Below are 24,456 nucleotides of genomic sequence, written 5' to 3'. Positions count from 1 at the left end.
ATACTTTTATAGCTGACTATGCGGTTTGACTTTGCTCAGCGTTGAAGGCCGTACGGTGACCTATATTTGTTTTAATATCTGTGTCATTTGGTCTCTTGTGAATAGTTTTCTCATTGGCAATCATACCACATCTTCATTTTCTATGTATAATTGTTAACTTCAATGTCATTTGGTCTCTTGTAGAGGGTTGTCTTATTGTCTATCATACCATGCACATCTTTTTTTATATAAAAGAAAAAAAATACATCATTGCGTTAGATTATATCGACTTTTACAATTTTGGGAGACTATTAAAAAACATATATGTATATCTTTAAAACCTTTTTAACAATATTTTGATTAAGAACAGGCGAATTAAAGGTAGATATCAAGATCCAGTCCTTAAGAGGACCCCATAATCCCTACTGTTATTTTAGTCTAATTACCAAATGTTGGAGAAACGTGACCACACCTTGTAAACAGTACATTAATTTCTGGACCGATGGCCGGTCTAGCTATGAAAATACGGACTGTCAAACAGAAAACAGCCCATAAAACATGTAAAAAATAATCTTGATGCTCTTTTAAACCATCTTTGAAGTCTAAATTAGCACTCATCTGTCTAAAAATGAATTTTATTACACAATTACTTTCCTATTTGAAAAATCCACAGGGGCCATAATGCGAAACTAAACCCCTAAATGTGTATTGCTACCTTATAATAGGACAGTGACTCAAAAAAGAAACAAAAGAGAAACATCTCGAGGTCAGAATACCGTTAGTTATGATGACCGTGCTTGGAAGTCACATGTAAAGCTCTTTATGCCGTGTTCTGAATTATAGATAACAATCAAAGAGCTGATAGCTCTGAAGTGGAAGAAGGTGAATAAAAAGTAACTTGAATTACCATCAAAGCAGACCCACTTACTCAGGCTGCTTTGTTCCATTATTGTTAAATGTATTTTTTTCTTCAAACAAGAAAAGGTCATAAGTACATGGATTTCCCATCCGTACAATCTCTTTCTATGTTCAGTTGACTATGAAAATTAGGTAAAATCTTTAATTTGGCAGTAAAATTAAGAAGATCATATCAAGAGGAACACATGTGTACTAAGTTTCAAGTTATTTGGATTTCAACTTCATCAAAAACTACCTCAACCATAAACTTTATAACCAGAAGCAGGACGGACGGACAGACTAGAAAACATATTGCCCATAAATGGAGCATAAAAATAGTAAGACTTGTTACATACCCGCCAACTTTTGAAAGTTCCCATATGGGTTTTTACTGCACAACAACAATTTTAAAGGTTACAATTTTTAGCGACGTATTTTGCAAGATCTGGATTGTCTAGAAAAAGTGTCATATTTGTATGATGAACTTACATGCCTTTTCCTTAAGTCTGTTTGCATGATTCTAGTTATATATTAAATCGGTAGAAAAAATATACATGAAGCTAGCAGACCAGGGTTTATTTTCCAGATTAAGAATATTAGATGCTTGTTGAAATTTCCAATTTTGAATAATGCACAAAGATGGACCTTTAACAGGTTGGGAACAACACTCCAAATGAGGGTAACCTAACTGGAAGATCATCACAACCCACTGTAAAAAATGAGCACAAAAAAAGTCATTTATATTCATATTATTTGATGAAACTTTTCCCCAAGAACTATGCATCTATTAAGTACTGAATGGTCAAAACATCATGTTTTTTTATCGAAATAAATTTTGTTGTAAATGTAACCAAATGATGTAGAAATTGTGTTTTTTCTTCAAATTTCCATCAAATTGTAATGTTTATAGTTCCCTTATTGCCTCTCTATTTGATTAAAATAAAATAATAATAAGAATTTGTTTCTTGTTTTGTTTTGTTTTTTGACAAATGATTGTTCACTGCTTGCAAATGAATAATTATATTTGTATATTTTATCTTGTTGACTTCTAATCATTCTACTACTACTACTAAATAGAGTTTAATGGCGACTACCCTTGCAGGTATTGCGCCAGATTACCTTATATAAAAAAACATTTCAAGTAAATGTTTTAAAATTATCATTGTTTAGTTGTAAGCTAAATCATTTCGAAACAAATTTATCACATAAACTTCAATGTCATCCTTGAAAGGAGGTCTAGATTGCTAAAATAATTTATAAATTTTATTTTTTTTATTGGTCCAAAATCATTTAAATTCATTTAATTAACATCATTTTATAATTATTTGATTAAAATATTAATCATTTATAGTCTTTTTACAATTTACATTTTTAAAAGCAAAATAACTGAAAACAGGCTAAAACAAAGGGAAGTAACAAAAAAGTATTTCAATATTCCCAATACACATCGTTTTGATAACACAACGGCAGTTAGCCGGAGGTAAACATCGTTGATTACCAGTATGTTTGACACCCAAGCTGTCAAGTGAAGCCATATAATTATACATCTTCTTTGATGTTCAGGTAAAATTTAACACAGGTGTCAATTACACCCGTACAGTAGTACGAAATGATTAAATATGGCGTCTGAAAATTTTCATTCATGAAATATTTCATTCTGTTATCCGAACATACGGGCATTTTCAAAACGAGTAATCTCCCTTTCCTAGTTACGCCGATTTCCGATGTCAAGGAGGTGAAGCTTTGATGTATAGATAATAGGGCAGATGCTCATTTTTAATAAAGAATTTGTCGTGAATGCACCTGTGTCTTATATTGTTATTTTAATTGAAACATGCCCAAGTCATGTTGTGCAGTTGGCTGTAAAAATCACAACTTGATGCTGAAAAGATTATCATTCTTTAGATTTCCTAGAAATGCCGACAGACAAATTAAGTGGTTAGCTGCACTTAAAAGAGACAAACCAGACGGTACACCGTGGGTTCCAACAAAACACTCAGTAATATGTAGCGAGCATTTCATCACAGGTAATACATTTGTATTTCACTTCATGTTTAAAATGATTATAAATTAATTAATTACTCTGTTTAAAACATACAAATCTTAACTGTTTTATTTCAACTCACAAACACACACCTTCAAATATTTTTTTTTCAGCACTTACCGTCTTGTTATTTTTTAATTCCTAAAGACAAGTTTTTAAAATCCTGTTTTTGAATATTTTTCATTTAATTTAACTTATTTTAAGTCCGTTTGCAATACCTTTATAATTGATGTAAAATAAAACATTTTGAAGTCAAATGGATATTAGAAATTATTTTAATGAATCCCAAGCCATGTGCGATTGTATATCTTATTTGATTAGCCACGATCGTATTCCTGTTGAAATTAATTGCGATATTAAAATTATAAACATCAAAGATAACAGGTAGATGTGGTCATCTGGCAAAGATAAAATTTAGAATCAAGCTGTTTTTATAAGGTGCTAACAAGTTGATCAGTCTGATAACATACGAACTGTTTATCTTGAATTGAAACTAATTAACAGAAAGGTGATTCTGACCACATTAACATAAATAAGTATTGTGTTTGCATTAAGACAAGTGAAACCCGAATTTTAAATGTTACCTTGAATTTATTGGTCATTAAAATACGCTGTTTAAAATCAAAACAAATTCAAATAAATACACCTCTCGATTTGAACTATTTGTATAGTACATGTATTTAAAAATATATCTAGACTATCTAACCTCTAATCAATTTTTTTCCATTAACTGAATTGAGTAAATATAATATTTCAGGTAAACCAAATGAAGATCACGACCACCCTGACTATGTGCCTTCTGTGTTCTCCTTTGCTGTAACCAATACAAAGACAGTTCAACAGAAAAAAATAGAGCGTTATGAAAACGTAGCTAAAAGGAAAATCCACTTCACATCACCAGATTTAGCTGTGAAAAGGGTGAAATTTGACCAAAATCTTCCAACCCCTGAAACATGTATTATGTATGAAGCAACACCATGTTCACCTTTAAGACAAAAGAAGGAAAATATAGCAACTTCGCCGTTATCACCTATGCCGTATCTTAATCATGCTTTCATGGAATCACCTGCTAGGGGCACGTCTGCCATACACAGACCCGTTACCTCATCTGAACGGGAAATGATTTATAGTGAAATGGACAACTTACGATCAGAACGAGACCGTCTGATACAGGAAAATGATAAACTCTCTTCTCAGATAACAACGCTTAGACTTTCTTCCTCTATCATTGAAAACAATGACGTCAAATCCAATTTTTATACTGGTTTGAAGTGGGATGTTTTCCTGTCCGTATTTACATTTTTGCAGACATTTATGACAAGAACGCCTCTAGCAAGTAAATTGGCATTGCGTGATCAATTCTTTGTGACATTAGTTAAATTAAAGTTAGATATGCCGTTTGAGTATATTGCAGACCAATGTGGAATTCCTTCTTCTACTCTTCATGACATGTTCTGGAGGTGGATTGACCTAATGAGTACAAAGCTTGACTTTCTGATACACTGGCCTGATCGTGAAACAATGAAACGTACATTACCAAGTGTTTTCAAGGTCAAATACCCTCGACTAACATGTATAATAGACTGTTTTGAAATATTTATAGATAGACCAAAAAAATTAAACGCCAGAGCAAAATGCTACTCCAACTATAAAAAGCACAGTACTGTTAAAGTTTTAATTGGCTGTAGCCCTTTAGGTTCAATAACATTTTTATCTGAAGTATGGGGCGGTAGAGTGTCAGACACCGAAATTGTGAGGTAATCTGGGTTTATAAGTTCAATATATCATCACCCAGGTGATCAAATTCTTGCAGATAGAGGCTTTACTCTTCTGAAAGATACATGAAATATGTGCCACTGGACATCAAAAAACAAACAAGAAATCATGAATCAGAGTATCTCAATGAGAAAGCCTACAAAAAGTGTTTTTATAAATACAAATGAAATACATGGCAGTGATAATTAACAGAAGTCACTAGTTAATATTCCTATTGGAATATAAATATTAACACCAATACAGAATTAAAAAGCGGATGCCTATCTATCACTGGTTACGCCTTTATTCCTAAATCGAAGAATTCGATTGGTTGCCGTAATAACTAGCATGTATCATTCAATTTACATAAGGCTCTAGTTGTGACCTCCACTTCAAATAAGCGCAATTTAGCCATTAATCAATGACACCATCGATAATCATGGGTCATACTAGAAGATATTATAAAAACAAGAAAAGAAATAAAACAAAGAATAAGCATATAAGATTTAAACACAATCTTGCTATTGAAAATAAGAAACAGGACCTAAACTTTCATAAAGAGTTCGTCCTAAACCTATCTAAAAGAGATATAACTGAAACTGAATGTAAAGTTATAGCAAAAGGCTTAAAATTTGTTCCTACAAACAAATGTAACCACAGACAATTGATAAAAGATTTTCAATCATTTGAGAGGTCGTTGCGACTGAAATATTATTTCGGTACTAATGTACGCACAGCAACCAAAAACCACCCTTTCAAAATTAAATCTAATTTCCAAGTTCCAATCATTGGCGATAATTCAATAGAAAAATACATCTTCTACACAAAATACGAATTATCAAAATATATGCCGACGATTAAATACAATATGTCTAAATCGGAACGTGAATGCATAAAGAAATTAAAAAACGACAATACTATATGTATTCATAAAGCCGATAAAAATAACACGACTGTAATACAGAATAAACGTGATTATCTTACTGAAGGCGAATCTCAATTAAATGACGGTATTCACTATACTAAAATAATAAATATTGACATAGAAAATACCAGAAAAATAGTCAATAAATTGGTATACCGTATGAAAGAAAATGATGAAATAGACGAAATGTCTTTCAAATTCTTACGAGAAGAAGGTAAAACATTTAAAACTCCAAAAGCCTACTTCCTTCCTAAGATTCACAAACTTAGTACGGAAACATTAGAAATGTACCAAAATGAATGTATGAATAAAGAAAAAGTACATGTACCAGGTCGACCGATTATTAGCCAATGCTCGGGACCATTACTAAATATTGGAAAATACCTAGATTATTTTCTTCTTCCATTGGTAAAGACACAAGCTACATATCTATCAGATACTAGCGATTTTATCAGATACATAGAAAGCACTCACACGAAACAGAGTGATTTACTTGTTTCCTATGATATAACATCGCTATATACTAATCTTAATTTCAATGAAATTAATACGGCTATAGAAAATACGCTGAAAGACCATGTAAATCAAGAATATGAAATTAAAAGACCATCTACAGAAAGTCTTCTTGATATTCTGAGTATTTTACTGACAAAAAATGAATTTATTTTTAATGAAAACGCATATAAACAAATCGTTGGCGTTTCAATGGGCGGAGTTGCTTCCCCGGAAATATCTGATATTGCTATATTTGACCATATAAATAATATTATAGAACAATATCCATACAAAGACAATATCAAATTTCATAAACGAATGAGAGATGATGGTTTCATTATATTTAATGGAAGCAGCGAGCAAATTAAACAACTATTTGAAATAGCAAATAAGAAACATAACTTGCTGAAATTTACTTTTGAAATAAATACTCATACTATGAAATTCTTAGATGTGGTATTGTACAAAGGTAAACGGTTTAGTACATCTGGAATACTAGATGTAAACTGTTACACCAAACCTACTGAGAAATATCAGTATTTACATAGAAGCTCAAATCATGCTTCTACCTGTTTCTCTTCTTTTATCAAAGGAGAAGGGACTAGAATTTTAAGAAACTCTAGCAATAAGGACGAATTTAATAAATGTATCAAATTGTTTATAGATAAATTATCTAGACGAGGATATACGAAAGAAATCGTCAGTCAAATATTGCACAAAATTCGCCACGAAGACAGACAGTTAAAACTTCGGAAGAAACAAAATAAGAATAAAATAACAGGCAGAAATATGTTCATTACAACATATCATTATAATGCTGAATATCTTAAAAAGATTATAACAAAATTCTGGTATATAATTCGGAAAGATCCGATTGCCAAACAAATATTTAAATCTAAACCAGACATGGGTTTCAAAAACAATAAGAATATTAGCGACATGATAATTAATCATTAGTCGAACAACCCATCCACAGGAAGCGTATACTGTGAAACAGATGTAATAATGACACGACACCGATTTATTTCAATAGATCACGTATCTGAGATAACCGACGGTTTCTTATATGTCCATGTTTCCACCCGGCAGGGTACCTACACATGTTTCTTCAAATGCTAAACATGAAGACTTGTAAAATATCATATAAATTATAAAACAAACACGCCAGTATACCGTGAATTCAACAATATGATATTGATAAATACTATCTCTACTATATCCCGTGTAGACTTATGCTGAAGTAATTAGTGATAAAAATAAAGACAATAAGTCTTTTCATTAATTAAACAATAGTGCTGACCAACTTGGTCAGTTCTCTCAGTCTGTTAAAAGACTAACTACAACGTAGACCCATATGCACGTGTAGTAAATTTGAAAAAAAAAAAAAAAAAAAAAAAAAAAAAAAAAAAAAAAACTGTTATGAAACAGACCCACATCTATCTATGATACTAGATACGAAATAAATATATAAAGGTCGACCTCTGATGAGGGTTTACCTGGGATTATTCCCGAAAGAACCCGAAACATTGCATATTAAATTCTAAAGAATTAAGCAATAAAAAGTACGTAGTGTCAGGTCAGAAATATTGATACCATACCATGAATAAGTGGGTTTATGGTCAATTTATAAAACTATTTGATACGGTGAATTTTTTACTTGTTGTGATCTCACCCGTTGAATCAGGTTCTATTTCATTATAGAATTTTTGATCCTTATTTTTGTTATGGTACGACGTATTTCTGATCGGGAAACTACGTACGACACTATACTATATGCACAATGCAATAGTATGCATCTCTATATATGTCTATTATATTGTACATCGTATACAATCTACATATACCATGAGATACAAAAAATAGATATCGAATATATAAGTAAAATGAATAACTTATATCGATGTATACAGAATGAACTGAAATAAAATAATAATAATAATATAATACAATACAATTATAAAATGAAATTAAATGAAATTATATAATACAAAAATAAAACGTATATATAGATCATATGAACAATTTTGAATAATATTTATTATTTAATATTTATCTGAATGATAATAATCTTGTTTCATCGAAATGGGAGGTGACAATAATATTGTCACACAATATAGGACAATATAATGCACCAATGAATAGTGTGACATTTAATTTATGATCCTGTCACCACTAATCTGGTAACATGCCCCCATAAATGGGGATGCATGCTACTAGTATCTATCAGCTACATATGCAATAATCATGGATATTAAAGTAGACATCGATATTGATTCTGATAGTTTAGACCTAATGGATGATGATATGCCTCCATGTGGCCAGACGGCCAGAAGTGACATGGAAATTGTTCAAGACACTATTGCAGAAGTCAGGAAATTGAATGACACCAGATTTCCGTTACTGACTTTGATCCATAGGATGAAATTTGACAGAGAAAGTAACAAGTTTTCATGTTTAAACATTTCATTCAGGCCAAACTATGGCAACAAAGAGAACAGTGAAGCTCTAAAAGAGCCAGTGGACAAATGTATGATAGAGGCCAAAGAACAGGCATATCAGTCGGTATTAAGTATATTAGATACCCGTGTGTTAGAACTGAATTCCACTATCAGCACTGTGCTAAATACAGGAATTTCGTACTTTGACATTAACAGTCCACCTAGTGGAGAGGCTAGAACTAAGCTAGCCAAAGAGGCCAACAATATGAATGAAGAATATACTCTTAAACTAAGAAAATTCGTTACGGATATGAGAAACAAATCTCGCTCCAACAATGACAGCCCTAGTGGGCCGACCAGAGAAAGGGACGAAAGGAGAACCCCATATTCCAGAAACGAGAGACGGGATAAGACTCCCAAAAACAGATCAAAACAGAGAGACAATGATTATAAAAACAATGACCTGTTGAAAATCTTCAAAGATTTCATAAAAAGGCGCTAACGCTTGTGAATAGACTTACTTTGTTGTGTATCTTAAACATATGTATATACATGTATCAATACTATACAGTTCATAATTATACATGTTCACAACTCTATTTTGGTTATCTTTGATTAATGAAAGTCATCTGATCCAATACCCAAATATTGATTATCTTTGAAATATGGAAGTTATACTATTAGATTAGCAAACAACCATGTATTCATCGTTATATCATGTAAAATCCCAGAAGGAACATGAAAACACATATAAATCATATGATTGTCAATGAGATATGGAAGTTATACTATTATATTAGCAAACAACCATTCTTCATCGATATATCATCTAAAAAACTTTAGAAGGTAACATCAAAACTGATAACAGGTTAACATGACCGACAAAAACACGGAAAGTTTATACTATTATACTAGTAAACACAATCCAGTCATCACAATATCAGGGTCCAAACAAACCTGTAATATGTGCCACTGGACATTAAACTAATAACAATCAAACATGCATCGTTATATCAACGGATGTAATGCTATTATACTAATAGATGAACATAGGTCATCACACTATATCGTCTTAAACATACATGAAATATGTGCCACTGGACGTAAAACAAACACAAATCAATCATACATCGTGATATCAAAGGTAGTTATGCTATTATACTAGCAGACGAAATTATTTTACCCCATTAACACTGTCTGAAAGATACATGAAATATGTGCCACTGGACATCAAAAAACAAACAAGAAATCATGAATCAGAGTATCTCAATGAGAAAGCCTACAAAAAGTGTTTTTATAAATACAAATGAAATACATGGCAGTGATAATTAACAGAAGTCACTAGTTAATATTCCTATTGGAATATAAATATTAACACCAATACAGAATTAAAAAGCGGATGCCTATCTATCACTGGTTACGCCTTTATTCCTAAATCGAAGAATTCGATTGGTTGCCGTAATAACTAGCATGTATCATTCAATTTACATAAGGCTCTAGTTGTGACCTCCACTTCAAATAAGCGCAATTTAGCCATTAATCAATGACACCATCGATAATCATGGGTCATACTAGAAGATATTATAAAAACAAGAAAAGAAATAAAACAAAGAATAAGCATATAAGATTTAAACACAATCTTGCTATTGAAAATAAGAAACAGGACCTAAACTTTCATAAAGAGTTCGTCCTAAACCTATCTAAAAGAGATATAACTGAAACTGAATGTAAAGTTATAGCAAAAGGCTTAAAATTTGTTCCTACAAACAAATGTAACCACAGACAATTGATAAAAGATTTTCAATCATTTGAGAGGTCGTTGCGACTGAAATATTATTTCGGTACTAATGTACGCACAGCAACCAAAAACCACCCTTTCAAAATTAAATCTAATTTCCAAGTTCCAATCATTGGCGATAATTCAATAGAAAAATACATCTTCTACACAAAATACGAATTATCAAAATATATGCCGACGATTAAATACAATATGTCTAAATCGGAACGTGAATGCATAAAGAAATTAAAAAACGACAATACTATATGTATTCATAAAGCCGATAAAAATAACACGACTGTAATACAGAATAAACGTGATTATCTTACTGAAGGCGAATCTCAATTAAATGACGGTATTCACTATACTAAAATAATAAATATTGACATAGAAAATACCAGAAAAATAGTCAATAAATTGGTATACCGTATGAAAGAAAATGATGAAATAGACGAAATGTCTTTCAAATTCTTACGAGAAGAAGGTAAAACATTTAAAACTCCAAAAGCCTACTTCCTTCCTAAGATTCACAAACTTAGTACGGAAACATTAGAAATGTACCAAAATGAATGTATGAATAAAGAAAAAGTACATGTACCAGGTCGACCGATTATTAGCCAATGCTCGGGACCATTACTAAATATTGGAAAATACCTAGATTATTTTCTTCTTCCATTGGTAAAGACACAAGCTACATATCTATCAGATACTAGCGATTTTATCAGATACATAGAAAGCACTCACACGAAACAGAGTGATTTACTTGTTTCCTATGATATAACATCGCTATATACTAATCTTAATTTCAATGAAATTAATACGGCTATAGAAAATACGCTGAAAGACCATGTAAATCAAGAATATGAAATTAAAAGACCATCTACAGAAAGTCTTCTTGATATTCTGAGTATTTTACTGACAAAAAATGAATTTATTTTTAATGAAAACGCATATAAACAAATCGTTGGCGTTTCAATGGGCGGAGTTGCTTCCCCGGAAATATCTGATATTGCTATATTTGACCATATAAATAATATTATAGAACAATATCCATACAAAGACAATATCAAATTTCATAAACGAATGAGAGATGATGGTTTCATTATATTTAATGGAAGCAGCGAGCAAATTAAACAACTATTTGAAATAGCAAATAAGAAACATAACTTGCTGAAATTTACTTTTGAAATAAATACTCATACTATGAAATTCTTAGATGTGGTATTGTACAAAGGTAAACGGTTTAGTACATCTGGAATACTAGATGTAAACTGTTACACCAAACCTACTGAGAAATATCAGTATTTACATAGAAGCTCAAATCATGCTTCTACCTGTTTCTCTTCTTTTATCAAAGGAGAAGGGACTAGAATTTTAAGAAACTCTAGCAATAAGGACGAATTTAATAAATGTATCAAATTGTTTATAGATAAATTATCTAGACGAGGATATACGAAAGAAATCGTCAGTCAAATATTGCACAAAATTCGCCACGAAGACAGACAGTTAAAACTTCGGAAGAAACAAAATAAGAATAAAATAACAGGCAGAAATATGTTCATTACAACATATCATTATAATGCTGAATATCTTAAAAAGATTATAACAAAATTCTGGTATATAATTCGGAAAGATCCGATTGCCAAACAAATATTTAAATCTAAACCAGACATGGGTTTCAAAAACAATAAGAATATTAGCGACATGATAATTAATCATTAGTCGAACAACCCATCCACAGGAAGCGTATACTGTGAAACAGATGTAATAATGACACGACACCGATTTATTTCAATAGATCACGTATCTGAGATAACCGACGGTTTCTTATATGTCCATGTTTCCACCCGGCAGGGTACCTACACATGTTTCTTCAAATGCTAAACATGAAGACTTGTAAAATATCATATAAATTATAAAACAAACACGCCAGTATACCGTGAATTCAACAATATGATATTGATAAATACTATCTCTACTATATCCCGTGTAGACTTATGCTGAAGTAATTAGTGATAAAAATAAAGACAATAAGTCTTTTCATTAATTAAACAATAGTGCTGACCAACTTGGTCAGTTCTCTCAGTCTGTTAAAAGACTAACTACAACGTAGACCCATATGCACGTGTAGTAAATTTGAAAAAAAAAAAAAAAAAAAAAAAAAAAAAAAAAAAAAAAAACTGTTATGAAACAGACCCACATCTATCTATGATACTAGATACGAAATAAATATATAAAGGTCGACCTCTGATGAGGGTTTACCTGGGATTATTCCCGAAAGAACCCGAAACATTGCATATTAAATTCTAAAGAATTAAGCAATAAAAAGTACGTAGTGTCAGGTCAGAAATATTGATACCATACCATGAATAAGTGGGTTTATGGTCAATTTATAAAACTGTTTTTTAAATCAAACTTAAAAGAACAGAATTATAACCAAATTAACTTTGCTACACAATAAATCTATATTACATATGTATCAATCTGTGTTTAGTTCTAAATAATATCGCCGTGAATATATATTTTTTTATATTTTGTTAGTTATTTCAAGGATGTGTTTATTATTTTTCTGCTTACTTTTAATACACAGAGACATATATATGTTTCATACTAATATTTCACTGCATAAATCGGCACACCCTTATTCTTCAAAACCGGAAAAAATAATTAAAGTTATCTATAGGTGTGCTCAGCTTAATAATTTTAATTCTAAATACCTGGCGAGTCAATTAAATATGAATACACATCTCCAAACTGGAGATCTGGCCAACAAGATGGGTTATTTTTCCAAACACCTGCAGGGAACTTGTATGGACATTCATCACTGTTAATTAACACTAATTTGGTACTATAACGACCTTGTGCCACACTGTCTAGCTTATCAAAATAATTGTATGCCATCTAATTATTGTTTACACCTTAATTAATAAATGTAAAGTGTTATCTCAATTAACTTACCCTCGGGTATTACCACTTACCATTAGCGGTGATTGGAGTATCTAGGGAAAAGCGTCACCTACAGTGATGCCCGGATGCTGTAACTACCGGCTGCTACGTCACGCCGGATAACAGAATACACGGGAGTTTTTTCTCCTAAACGGGAGGACGGGAGGAGACCCCTGAAAACGGGAGTTTTGTTCTCCCGCCGGGAGGTTCACATGTATGTTACGAAGGGCATCTAATTCACATGGCAAAGGAAAACCATGAATAAAGACAACACTTTATATATCCTTTTTATTTATATAAAAACAAAATCTTCTTGTCTGCAGGATTGCAAATTCGTAACTTCAAGGGCGAACTTGTAAACAGGGCGAGTTGTCCCGATACCAAATTCACGCATGCGTAATACAAATATCTACAGTTAAAACATCCTGTTACAAGTAAACAAATAACGTTCATGTGGATGAGATGAAATCTAACAATTTACATAAATAAAAGGGTCATATTTGCGATAGTGATTGTTTTACAATCATAATTTACAAATTAAATGATTCAGATGCCTAATCATGTGTAAAAATCGGTTTCAGGAATCTAAGTTGTTTTGAAATTGTAATATACGAAATGAATGCGGCATACGCAGACTCAATGCCAAGGGTCGGCCCCTTAAGTCTTCAGAAGACTTGACGTCTTCTTCCACTAAAAACCGAAATAAGCTTTCACGAGTGAACTTAATAGTATTGCATGCAAGTTGTATTTTAGCGCACGAAATAGTAAATAGAAAGCATCTCACTGATACTCAGGAAAAGAATACGCATTTGCGTTATCACATATCTTAATATCATAGTTGAATTCGAATGTAAAACGGCCTACATTAAATGTTTTGACTTCGGATTCATTGACATTGGCCTTTGACATGTGATTTATAAAGTGAACGAATCAAGACGTGTAGACTAGTTGTTCAACACAATAAACATTATTTTTAAAACCGTACCATAGTAAAAATATGTAGATGCTATAAGGTTAAACTTTGAAAAAATGAATGACAATTTTACAATTAACTAACGTTCCTGTAAGTAATCTTTTCCAAATTCTTTTTGATATACACTATATAATATCAATAAACACGAACGTCAAATATTTGCGGATGGACATTGTATTTATCGAATGAATCTAAATCATAACATTCCACTATATATGTGAATATATTACTAAACAAAATATAAGCAAAGACTACTAAATCCATACTAAAACAGTAAAAAATAATCAACATCATGGTTATAATTAAATTTTGTTGTGATTATTGTAAATTATTTTTTACGGTTGTTGTGAGCTGCAAAGATTTGAAATAATGCTTTATGTAATCTATTATTGAGAACACACAAATATTTTTATTTACGACCGTTTAAAATTTAAATATTTAATAAATTCATCTTACTTTCCGTTTTATGGATATATTACAATACAAAAAAATAAATAATTACTAATAAAACCTATTAAATATTAAAACGGGATGAAATAATAAACGTAGAAATATAATAATTATTGTTTGTAAACATTTTTTTTGTAGGATTCAAGAATTTATTTAAATCTTATTTGTATGTTTCCTTTACAAATAAATATTTAAAAATATCAAAGCCGAGTATCTTGTCATATAAAATATTTATTCCTTAATTGACTTTGTAGCTCTGAAAATACTCTGATTTCAATCATTGTTAGTTTCTTCAGAAACATAAATACAGTATATTAATTTGGTAGATATTTTTTTCATTCCGATTGAATTAAATAAGTTTGATTAGAATATCATCTTTCTGTTTTCCGATCTAATCTAAATAGTATAACCAGAATGTTCTCCACGTAATTCTATGATGAAATACACTGTCAGTATCCCGTGGATAAATCTTCAAACATAATTAGTTTACATGTTATCGAGACAACGTTATAATTGACCCAGATACACACAGTATACATGTGCAGTGGTCGTTTTAAAACAAATATAATTGCTTCGTCAAGGGCCATCAAGGGACCATATCAAAGACGTAGATAACAACCTGTTTAGATCTGTAGAAATGACCGAAAAATTTCGAGACGTTCCGAGAAATTTATTCTGACTTCCGGCCGAGAGATATCGAGTGGCCCATAGACACATTCAAAACTCCCCAATATATAATGAGGGGTTCATGCTAAAAATCCGAAATGTATTACTTGCAGAGTTTTTTACTGTGTTCCCATGACTGGACGGAACTTTTACACTAAATATGTTATCGTTTACTATGATTTTGTGACTTTTAAATGCAGTACCTGTGATTATTTAGGACATTTGTTTTGACCTCACTAATAATGGAATGTTGTAGCAGACGAAACATGGCGTCAGATGTTGTTGTCCTAACTTCGGTCATTTCCGTGGTACGACAAAATTTAAATAAACTACACAAGTTACCAAAATTTTTGAATTGTTGTTTTTGCAAACAAATAAAAATTCATGACGTATTAAACATCGAAATTATTCCGATCTGTCCCGTTTTTTTCAAGATTGCGTTGAAACGAGAATTTTGGCAGCCATTAAAAAAAATTAATCGTACGAGATTTAACGAGAGTGACGAAAGTTTTCAGATGGGTCGTCTAGAAAGAGTTATCGTTCTTTGTCCCAAAACGATGCTTCTACCATAAGTACCAGCATAGCTGGCATATAAAGGCAGGGGCGTAGCTAGAAAGAAACAATGTGCAAGCAACTACCGCCGACTGCGGAGCGAGGCGAGGCGAGGCGAAAAAATTTTGGGACCCTTTTACGCAGAAAAATGGTTTTTTTTCGGTTTTCGGTTAAAGGACAGTTGAAAGAGGAGCTACATGAAGATAGGACTTATTAACAATTTATGAATGTAAAACTATTAATAAAGCTTCTGAATAGAGTAAATCATGGTTAATTGAAAACATAAACTACACATCATTTTCTGATACAGAATTTACTCAAAATTGTCCAAAATCTGCTCTTCGGGTCTAGACAGAAACGAACTTCTCTATTACTTTGTAGTTGTGCATTGTTGATCGTACATTTGATTTCAACAGACTAGTACACTGGTATATCTCCACGGTAGCACTTGCGAGATGTTATAAACCATGCAACGTACGTATTCGCCATCGAGCGACCTCCCAATTGAATTCGTTAAAACTACATACCAGGTCAGTTTGGTATGTCTCAGACAATGTTGAGATTTGCTAGTTTGTTATATTTCCTACAACACGAAGAATCAGATACGGCACAAAGAAGCGATTTTCTGTTAATACCAGACATGACTACACTCTCCAGTTCCATTATCATATGGTCTATAAACGCAAATAATAACGAGACATTCCAATACTGTTTTGGCGTGTTTGCAGGGTGATTGGCTCTGGTAGTCTGTTGAACACATCGCCGTGTCATATTTTCAACGATATCGAAGGGTTCTGATAAATCTAATGCCGATTGCATGGTAAATCTCATTCCAAACAGATAAACCGTACTCTGTAAAATGTGGTCCGAAATTACATGTCTTAGACTGAGTATAACAAATTCAAATCTTGTAATGAGATACAAGTAATACTGTCCGATTTTGTCATGAACTCCAATAGAACTTATATTTTGAAACCAAATGCCGTTATTTAATGACATTTCATCAATTAAAAAAGTGACAACATATGTGTTCCCTTTAAACATTTAATTTATAAATGTTTATTTTGCAATTTTATTTTGCATGCCAAATCGATGTGCACGCAACTGCGTGTTGGCGTATTGGTAGCTACGCGCCTGCAAGGTTTCGTGAAATTCTGTTGTGTGGTTTGAGAGGAGTTGCGATGACAAGAAACAGGACTGGCTGACGGACAGTTGAAAAACAATATACCCTCCTTAACTTTGTTGCGTGGGGTATTATTACTACCTGTAAATGATTGAAAAAGTTCCGAGACGTTCCGAAAATCTTGATTCCGATGATATCGAATGGCACATAGACACTTCCATAACTCGCCAAAACATAAGCGTGAACCCATCATGGGTCACACAAAAAAACACAAATAAGCGACACAATATGTAATCATAAACGTGACAACCAAAGTTACAAAAAATCAATAAAAATAATCATGGCATACCGTGAAAATAATCAACTGGTTTAAAACAAACATGACAAATATCATTATGTTTTATTAATATAATAATTAATGACTAATTACTGTTGTTGCACATGGAATTATGATATAAAACAACAATTAAAAGTCATCGCGATCGCTTTCAAAAAGTTCAGCATGAGAAATAACTGCATTTCTGTTACTTTGCTATAGCATTATGTTTGTTTCTGCAATAAAATATATTCATTATAGTTCAAATGCATCGCATTCAGTAATCAATATAATGCATTCAGCTGCTTTAATTACACACTTAGGGTATTAATTTTGTTATTATTCTTTAAAATGTTATAATTGTTTGTAAACATACTAGTATATATATAGATATTTTATGAGGGTATTTTCAACAAGTAAACAAACGCAGATTCCCATCATCCTTTACCATGCATAATTTTTTTAACGTATTTGGCAACAATTTAATATCTTGTTAAAATTTTATGAATATACGAAGCAAATTTATTTTTGACAAGACAACAATTTATTCCAGTCTCACCTTTTCATTTCAGAAAACATATACATTGTGAATAAAAAAAATATTCATAAAACATAAGCATAAACATACAAGAGCCACTCTATTAATAAAGGAATTATGAGAGACTAAAGTTTCGGGTATCCAGCGAAGTTACGCCCATGATTGTTCTGAGTAAACAGTTCGTCAGTACTTTGATTATAACAACATGCTGTGAACATATACTCACAGTTAAATGAACTCTGAACTGTTCAGAAAATTCACTCAACCTTGCAGGAGCTGTGGAACACATACTCTAAATTATAATTGAAAAGAAAGGATCGTTTACATAGTAAGTTCTATATGTTTATGTATGTATTATTGACATAGACTTTGGTAATAAAGATATATTTATATGATTTGATATGCATTACAACAGTACGTATAAGTTTAAGTTTTACGTTAATGCACAATTATATATTATCTATTAAATATTCCGAGTTATAGCACAATTTATTTTTATATGGTCCTGAATTCTATTCAGCGTTTAAACTCATCGAATTATAATTTAATTCTCAGTATATTTATTGATACAACTTAGTTCTTTGTTAATGATTTTTATAAAGTAAATTCACTCCTTACATTCGTTAATATGTTATTGTAAATGATATCCGGGTGAAATTTTATCTGGTTGAAAAATGTTACAGTGGGGGATATTTTTTATCCGGAGGAAAATTATTCGCTTTGATGTGCTTTCCTTTGCCGTGAAATTCTATCTACTAGTAGGCAGTTATTGAATAGTTATCGAAGGGACACTTATAATTTTACTCATACAATTCACGTGTTATTCATCTCAAGCTAAGGGGTTAAATTAATATTCACGTGAACACGGATGAGGTCGAATTATTCACTTGCAAGCGAATAATTCATAATCAATTTTTTGTTTGCTCATTTTGACAAAATTGAACCTAATTGGCTACTAAAAATTATCATACTATTTGTATCTCATTACTGACTGAGCCAAAAAAATATATATTACTAGTAGTTTTTTCCAAGGATTTGTATATATCTATAAGTTAAGCTCGGCACAGCCTCGCATTTCCCCGTTTCTAAACCTCATCCTTATATCGTTGATATGTCAAGTCAATGCACTATTAGTGTCTTTATCATCGTTCAAACCCAAAGTCATATGATAACCATCCATTTTATATATTGATATAGCGGATTCCCAACGAATTTTTGTGGGAAATTTGAACGTCAATTTGAAAATGTTTTCGATAGTTATAAGTTTACTTATGTTATTCTTCTTACAAAGGAACATCTCACTTAATAAAACAAATGTCTTCTCTTATCATAAGATGGAATTCTATCCTTTTTCGAAACCCGCAGGTCGATCCCAATGTTAATCAGTTGTACATATTTCAGAATATTCTTCGGAAAACGAATTTTGTTTTGACTTAAGATGATAATAAAATGATGAAATGATGTTAATAAATTCTTATTTCCTCGTCAATAGAAAAGGAAGCTAGGCGACCTTTTAGTACTCATAAAAAAAGTTAAGCCGGAGTGATTTTAAAGTGAATAATATGTCCTGATAATAATAGGAATTACGCAGTGATGATTTCTTCAGAGTTCAAGTATTGCCGTGACAATAACTGTACTACTGTGTCATGAAATAATAGACAAAGCTGGAAATGGTGTCAATCATTATATTCACGAATAAGGTAGTTGGCTTTCTCGTTTTACTTGCTTCTATTTTCTTATTTTGGACTTTGCCATAACGGCGTTCTGTTTTCTTTTCATTATGGCCATAACAGCGTCTTTTCTCTCTCGCGGAGGGCCATATGAGAGCCAACTACTTACATCAACTTCATTAAAACTCTTGTTAATATAACATTGTTTTGTTTCATTGGCTTCCATACCTCATATTCTTGCTTACAAGAGCTTATTTCATAATACTTGTAGAGTAAAGCTTTGGTCGGCTTGCTTGCTTTGCAATGTATAAACTCATGCTTTGTAAAACATATTGACATCTTGAAACAATAAATAAATAGATTGAATGTTGATTGTTGCTATTTGCATGCCCCACCTACGATAGTAGAGGGGAATTATGTTTTCTGGTCTGTGCGTCCGTCTGTCCCGCTTCAGATTAAAGTTTTTGGTCAAGGTATTTTTTGATGAACTTGAAGTCTAATCATCTTGAAACTTAGCATACATGTGCCCTATGATATGATCTTTCTAATTTAAATGCCAAATTAAGAGTTTTGACATCAATTTAACGGTTCACTGAACATAGAAAATGATAGTGCAAATTTCAGGTTAAAGTTTTTGGTCAAGGTAGTTTTACATAAATTAGAAGTCCAATCAACTTGAAACTTAGTATACATGTTCCCTTTGATAAGATCATTCTAATTTTAATGCCAAATTAAAGAATTTATTCCAATTCCACGGTCCACTAAACATAGAAAATGAGGACATCCGTGTACTGTCGACACATTCTTGTTAGACACTATAAATATTATATATATATATATGACTGTATCTTACATTAATTTGTAGGATCCTTTACTATAGATAATTTAGCTGATCTGTAACAATAATATCTTCATGCCTTATATATCATGTACTGTAGTACGCCGCTAGATTAAAACTGACGTGGAAAGGTAACATATGCCCACCGAAAGCTCTTTTATTGAGAGCCCAGGTGGTCGTGTGGTCTAGCGGGACGGCTGCAGTGCAGGCGATTTGGTGTCACGATATCACAGTAGCATGGGGTCGAATCCCGGCGAGGGAAGAACCAAAAATTTGCGAAAGCAAATTTACAGATGTAACATTGTTGGGTTGATGTTTAGACGAGTGGTTTAACTATATATATATATATATATATACAACTCGTCTAAACATCAACCCAACAATGTTAGATCTGTAAATTTGCTTTCGCAAATTTTTGGTTCTTCCCTCGCCGGGATTCGAACCCATGCTACTGTGATATCGTGACACCAAATCGCCTGCACTGCAGCCGTCCCGCTAGACCACATGACCACCTGGGCTCTCAAAAAAAGAGCTTTCGGTGGCCATATGTTACCTTTCCACGTCAGTTTTAATCTAGCGGCGTACTACAGTACATGATATATAAGGCATGAAGATGTTATTGTTACAGATCAGCTAAATTATCTATATATATATATATATATATATACAACTCGACCACCTGGGCTCTCAATAAAAGAGCTTTCGGTGGGCATGTGTTACCTTTCCACGTCAGTTTTAATCTAGTAGCGTACTACAGTACATGATATATAAGGCATGAAGATGTTATTGTTACAGATCAGCTTAATTATCTATAGTAAAGGATCCTACAAATTAATGTAAGATACAGTCACAGAAAATAATTATATTCAACTCGTCTAAACATCAACCCAACAATGTTAGATCTGTAAAAAGTTAAACCTATATATTATATCAAAATCGTAATTTACTGTATGTCAATTGATAGGGTGTGCGATTTATTCTTGTGTTTAAAAAGACAACCTTGAATTACATGCATATGCAAATAAGGAGTAAAACGCAAGTTAAATTGACAATTGAAATTGGGAATGTATCAAAGCGACAACAACCCGATTATAGAGCAGACAACAGCCAAACGTTACCAATGGGTCTTCAATGTAGCGAGAAACTCCCGCACCCAGTGTACAAATCTTGCACATCGTCGTTAGGTGTCATACCACCAATTACTCCCTCAAATTTAGAACGTATGTGAAAGTAGGCCTACTCGAACAAAAAATAGTGCATTTGATGTCATTTTTTACTCAAACTAACCGACAAATTGGCAGAAATGAAACTTTTGGTGAAAGAGAAATATATTTAGACCATTTTGAGCTAAAATTTACTTATTTATGAGTTTGCATTCAAAATTGAGGATTAATGCACTCCGTAGTATACTAATTTAAGATTTCCAGAAAACCAGAAAACCAGGGGTTATTTTTAGTGGTACCTCTATTCGGAACACCTTTTCTTTTTTATATGATTTTAAACACCTGTTGAAAATTAGCATGTAGAAAGCTGATACATGTAGGATTCAGGATATACCTGGTTTGTATGAAGTTAAACTTAAGGTAAAATATTTAGAAAGCTGTGAAAATTGTAAAATTTGGTTGAACAGAAAGGGACTTTTAATTGGTGGTATGACACCTTATATGGCTTCTATGTTTATATTGTCCTTAATAGCTGGATCCCAGATGGTGCTAGAGTATTCCATGAATGGTCTTACAAGCGTTTGATAGCATAAGGCTTTTGTTTCTGACTAGGATAGTTTTTTATGTTTCTTTGAAGAAAAGCTCGGGTCGAGTTAGCTTTCTTTGCGGTGTTGTCTATATGTTTGTTCCAACTCAATGTTTTGTGTGTAGAGAGGCCGAGATATTTCGCCGAGTCGACCTCTTCTAGGATGTGGCCATGTTTGTTGTATTTCGCCTTAATCGTGTTCTGCTTTGTTGTTACTCTTAGGAGTTGGCATTTTTGGGGGTGGAATTCCATCTGCCAGTCTGTCTCCCATTGTTGTAGTCCATTTAGGTCGTTCTGAAGAGTGTTCGCAATTTCTTGGTTTCTTATTTGGCGGTAGAGGACACAGTCGTCTGCGAAAAGTCTTAACACAGTTTGAAGCTGAAACATACTCTGGGAGGTCATTCATAAAAATGAGAAAAATCAGAGGGCTAAGCACGCTTCCTTGTGGAACTCCAGACTGTACTGGCGAGGTTTCTGAAGATTCTCCTTCCAGGAGTACACATTGCTGTCTGTCGTCCAGAATTTTTTTTTGTCCCTGTTATGCCATAGTGGTCGATCTTGTACAGTAGTCACTCATGTGGGACTTTGTCAAAGGGTTTTGAAAGTCTTAGAGGATGATATCTTTTTGCCCTTTATTGTCAATGTTCTTTGGTAGGTCTTGATTTGTGAGAATCTGTTGGGATTCAAATGACTTTCTTTTCTAAAGCCGTATTGAGCACCGGTCAAGATGGAGTGACATTCAAGGTGTTTGATGATATTGGTACAGATAATATGCTCCAATAATTTGCATAGAATTGCAGTAAATGAGACGGGTCGGTAGTTTGATACTTGGCTACGATCCCCTTGAATATTGGGACAACGTTTGTATTTTTTTCAGTCAGATGGTAATGTGCCTTGATCAACAGAGGCTTGGAAAAAGGTGGTAAGTATTGATGATATATCAGTTGCTATTGATTTCAATAATCTTGTAGAAATTTCATCTGGCCCAGATGCTTTATGTATGCTGAGGTTTGAAAGTAGTTTGTGTATTCTGTTTTCCGAGTTAATGATGTTTTTCATCCCTGGGTACGGGTTTGTTTTCATTTTCTTTATGGTAGATTGCATGGTCTTCATTGCTGTTGAATACTGAGGAAAACTGGTTGTTAAGTATGTTTGCCTTCATCTTGTTGTCTGAGTATTAGAGCCCATCTGTGTCTAAGTGGTGCTACTGCTCCATTTTCGCATCTTTTATTCTTTATGAGGCTCCAGAACTTCTTTGGATTGGATGTCTGCTCTGGGCTTATAATGACGTGGATATATGTGGAATAGGCTTTCTTACATTCTTTCTGTGAGCTCTTTTTAATAGTTTTGTATATCTCTTGATGTCTTTTGTTGGTTTTCTTCTTTGTGCTTTTTTATAATCTTTTCTTTTCCTTCGTGTAATACGTTTTATTGTACCATTTATCCAAGGTTGATTGAATATTGTTGATGACATTTTTGATGGTATGTTTATGTCTTGAATGTTCTTGAGTGCTGTTTTTATGAACTCCCACATCTCTGATATTGAGCTCTGCATGAGCGTTATACAAGCCATGACATTTTTTCAGATAGTTCCGGTGCATCTGATTTTATTTATCTATGTCTGCTCCCTATAGATGTAATTTTTCTTTGTTGGTATTGGGTGCATTGCTATGGCATAACTATCAATAAAGACGATGTCGTGGTTGCCTATTCCAGAAATTGGCTCGCATCTATTTACCAAGGATGGTCTGTTTGTGAGGAAGATATCGAGTGTTGCGGATCCTCTAGTGGGAAATGTTACCACTTGGTCTAGGCAGCAGTTATTAACCATATCTACGGACCTATTATTGAGTTGTGTAGAATATTGGTTGCCGCATCCTGAATTTGATTTCAAGTTGATATCAGGAAGGTTTATCTCCTCCTAGCCATAATATAGATGATTTATTCTCTTTAAATACTTCTTCTGTCATGTTGCACATTTTTTCCATGTAGGTGATATCGCTACTGGGTGGTCTATAGAGACATCCTACTATGATAGATTTACTGTCAGGTTTTCAACGGTTACTCTGATATATAGCGATTCTGTGTCACTTTGTACGGGTAGTAGACGCTGATGATGATATCTCTTACAGCTATCGACACACTACCGTATCCATCAGAACGACCTTTTCTATATAATAATAAATGGAAGGACATAATACTTTCACACAGATGGGATTGTTTGGAAAATAACGAACTGACATCAGCTGATCCCTTCAACGTCTTGCTGACAATAGTAAGAAGATGTTGTCTAATTTCAAATGACAGAACTATCTACGAGAGATC

At 32.7% G+C, this 24,456-nt stretch overlaps 1 protein-coding gene across 1 annotated transcript; it reads left to right on the top strand.

The window, feature by feature from the left end:
- Positions 1 to 2,525: 2,525 nt before the first annotated feature.
- On the top strand, positions 2,526 to 4,681 carry LOC134684538 (uncharacterized). The gene is made up of 2 exons (XM_063543829.1): positions 2,526 to 2,903; positions 3,678 to 4,681. The coding sequence occupies exons 1-2, from the start codon at positions 2,711 to 2,713 to the stop codon at positions 4,679 to 4,681; spliced, it is 1,197 nt and encodes a 398-aa protein (XP_063399899.1). The 5' UTR covers positions 2,526 to 2,710.
- Positions 4,682 to 24,456: the final 19,775 nt, after the last annotated feature.

The sequence above is a fragment of the Mytilus trossulus genome, chromosome 9, assembly GCF_036588685.1.
Source record: "Mytilus trossulus isolate FHL-02 chromosome 9, PNRI_Mtr1.1.1.hap1, whole genome shotgun sequence".
NCBI lineage: Eukaryota > Metazoa > Mollusca > Bivalvia > Mytilida > Mytilidae > Mytilus > Mytilus trossulus.
This window is presented reverse-complemented; position numbering and strand designations above follow the sequence as displayed.

What these genes read in the sequence shown, in the direction of transcription:
- LOC134684538 (XM_063543829.1), top strand. Translation starts at nt 2,711, where the DNA reads ATGCCCAAGTCATGTTGTGCAGTTGGCTGTAAAAATCACAACTTGATG. An exon ending in TAGCGAGCATTTCATCACAG is followed by an intron (nt 2,904 to 3,677) that starts GTAATACATTTG and finishes ATAATATTTCAG; the next exon opens with GTAAACCAAATGAAGATCAC.